General features: G+C 65.0%; 1 protein-coding gene across 1 annotated transcript; it reads left to right on the top strand.

The window, feature by feature from the left end:
• Positions 1-6: 6 nt before the first annotated feature.
• LOC104915903 (RNA-binding protein MEX3B) lies at positions 7-1,708 on the top strand (the record flags this gene model as incomplete). The annotated part of the gene is given in 3 exon segments (XM_010726855.2): positions 7-112; positions 844-1,038; positions 1,041-1,708. Coding segments are annotated over 3 exon segments (924 nt in total), but the record flags the coding sequence as incomplete, so codon positions are not given.
• Between the last annotated feature and the right edge of the window lie 4 nt (positions 1,709-1,712).

Here is a 1,712-nt window from a genome sequence, read left to right as displayed (position 1 = left end):
CGACGAGGCGGGCTCCATTACGACAGCGAGCCTCGGAAAAAGAGCGTGAACATGACGGAGTGCGTGCCGGTGCCCAGCTCGGAGCACGTCGCGGAGATCGTGGGCAGGCAAGGTGGGTGAGCGGCGGACAAAGAGCGCGGCCGGGAGCCGGGATGCGCCGGGAGAGGATAGATGGGGGCAGAACGCGAAATCTGGCTGCACGAGCTGGGTTTGCTAAAGGGAACGAGGACAAAAGGGAGCCCCGGCGCGGGTTTCGTCCCCCGAAGTAGGAAACCGGGGGTTATTTTTAAGGAAGAGGAACGGAGCGGGGAAGTGGAACAATGGGATTGCAATAAAGCATCCGCATAGGGGAGCGTGGCTCGCTCGGTGCGGCCGCTGCTCTTCACCTTCCTCAGAACCGATTTTATTTTTCCGAAAGGAAAGCGCTTAGCAGGAACGCGGGCTGAGCAGCGGCTTTGTGCGGGCTGCTCGCATTGCATCGCATCGCATTGCATCGCACTGCATTTCATCTTTCCGGCCGTGCCGCCTCCCTGCACGCTGCCCTTTGTTGCCGCCGCTCTCGGGGCTGCGCGCTGGCAGCTCCCGGGCAGTGCCCGCAGCTGTGCCGCTGCCGCCCGCGGTGCCGCTGGGCGCTTGCCAGGGCTCTGGCTGCCGTCGCGTTGCACATCGCTCCCGAACGCTGTGCCAGCATCGCCCCGGGCAGGGGCAGCGCGCTGCGGGTGGGTGTGTTCGCCCCCCTCCCCTTTCCCCAGCTGCACCCAAAGAATGGGTTGTAACCGGTTCTCCCCCGCGCTTTTTCCTTCCCCTCCCCTTCGCCTTCCGTCTCCCGCATCTCGTTCCCAGGTTGTAAAATCAAAGCTCTGCGGGCGAAGACCAACACCTACATCAAGACCCCGGTGCGCGGGGAGGAGCCGCTCTTTGTTGTGACGGGCAGAAAGGAAGATGTGGCCATGGCCCGCAGGGAGATCATCTCGGCGGCCGAGCACTTCTCCATGATCCGAGCTTCGAGGAACAAGAACACGGCCTTGAATGGCACCGTCCCCGGCCCCCCAACCTGCCTGGCCAAACCACCATCCAGGTGCGGGTGCCTTATCGTGTGGTGGGCTTGGTCGTGGGGCCCAAAGGGGCCACGATTAAGCGCATCCAGCAGCAGACGCACACCTACATTGTGACGCCCAGCCGGGATAAGGAGCCGGTCTTCGAGGTGACGGGCATGCCCGAGAACGTGGACCGGGCACGGGAGGAGATTGAGGCGCACATCGCCATGCGAACCGGCGGCATCATCGAGCTGACGGACGAGAATGACTTCCACGCCAACGGCACGGATGTTGGCTTTGAGCTGAATGGCACGGGCAGCCTGTGGAGCAAGCCCACGCCGCCCAGCATCACACCTACCCCGGGCCGCAAACCCTTCTGCAACTACCGCAACGACAGCTCCAGCTCGCTGGGCAGCGCGTCCACCGACTCCTACTTCGGGGGTGGCACGGGGGGCGGCGGGGCCCGCCTGGCCGACTACAGCCCCCCCAGCCCGGCACTCAGCTTCACCCACAACGGCAACAACAACAACAACAGTGCCAACGGCTACGTCTACGGCGGAGGCGGTGGGGACGTGCTCTCCTCCCCAGACTGCTGCTCCGAGCTGCCCTTCGACTCGCCACCTGGCTTCGACCTGGCACCCGCCCCGCCGCCCGGGGCTGCCCTCCTCTGGCCGC

The sequence above is a fragment of the Meleagris gallopavo genome, unplaced genomic scaffold (genome assembly GCF_000146605.3).
Source record: "Meleagris gallopavo isolate NT-WF06-2002-E0010 breed Aviagen turkey brand Nicholas breeding stock unplaced genomic scaffold, Turkey_5.1 ChrUn_random_7180001858551, whole genome shotgun sequence".
In the NCBI taxonomy this organism is placed as follows: domain Eukaryota; kingdom Metazoa; phylum Chordata; class Aves; order Galliformes; family Phasianidae; genus Meleagris; species Meleagris gallopavo.
This window is presented reverse-complemented; position numbering and strand designations above follow the sequence as displayed.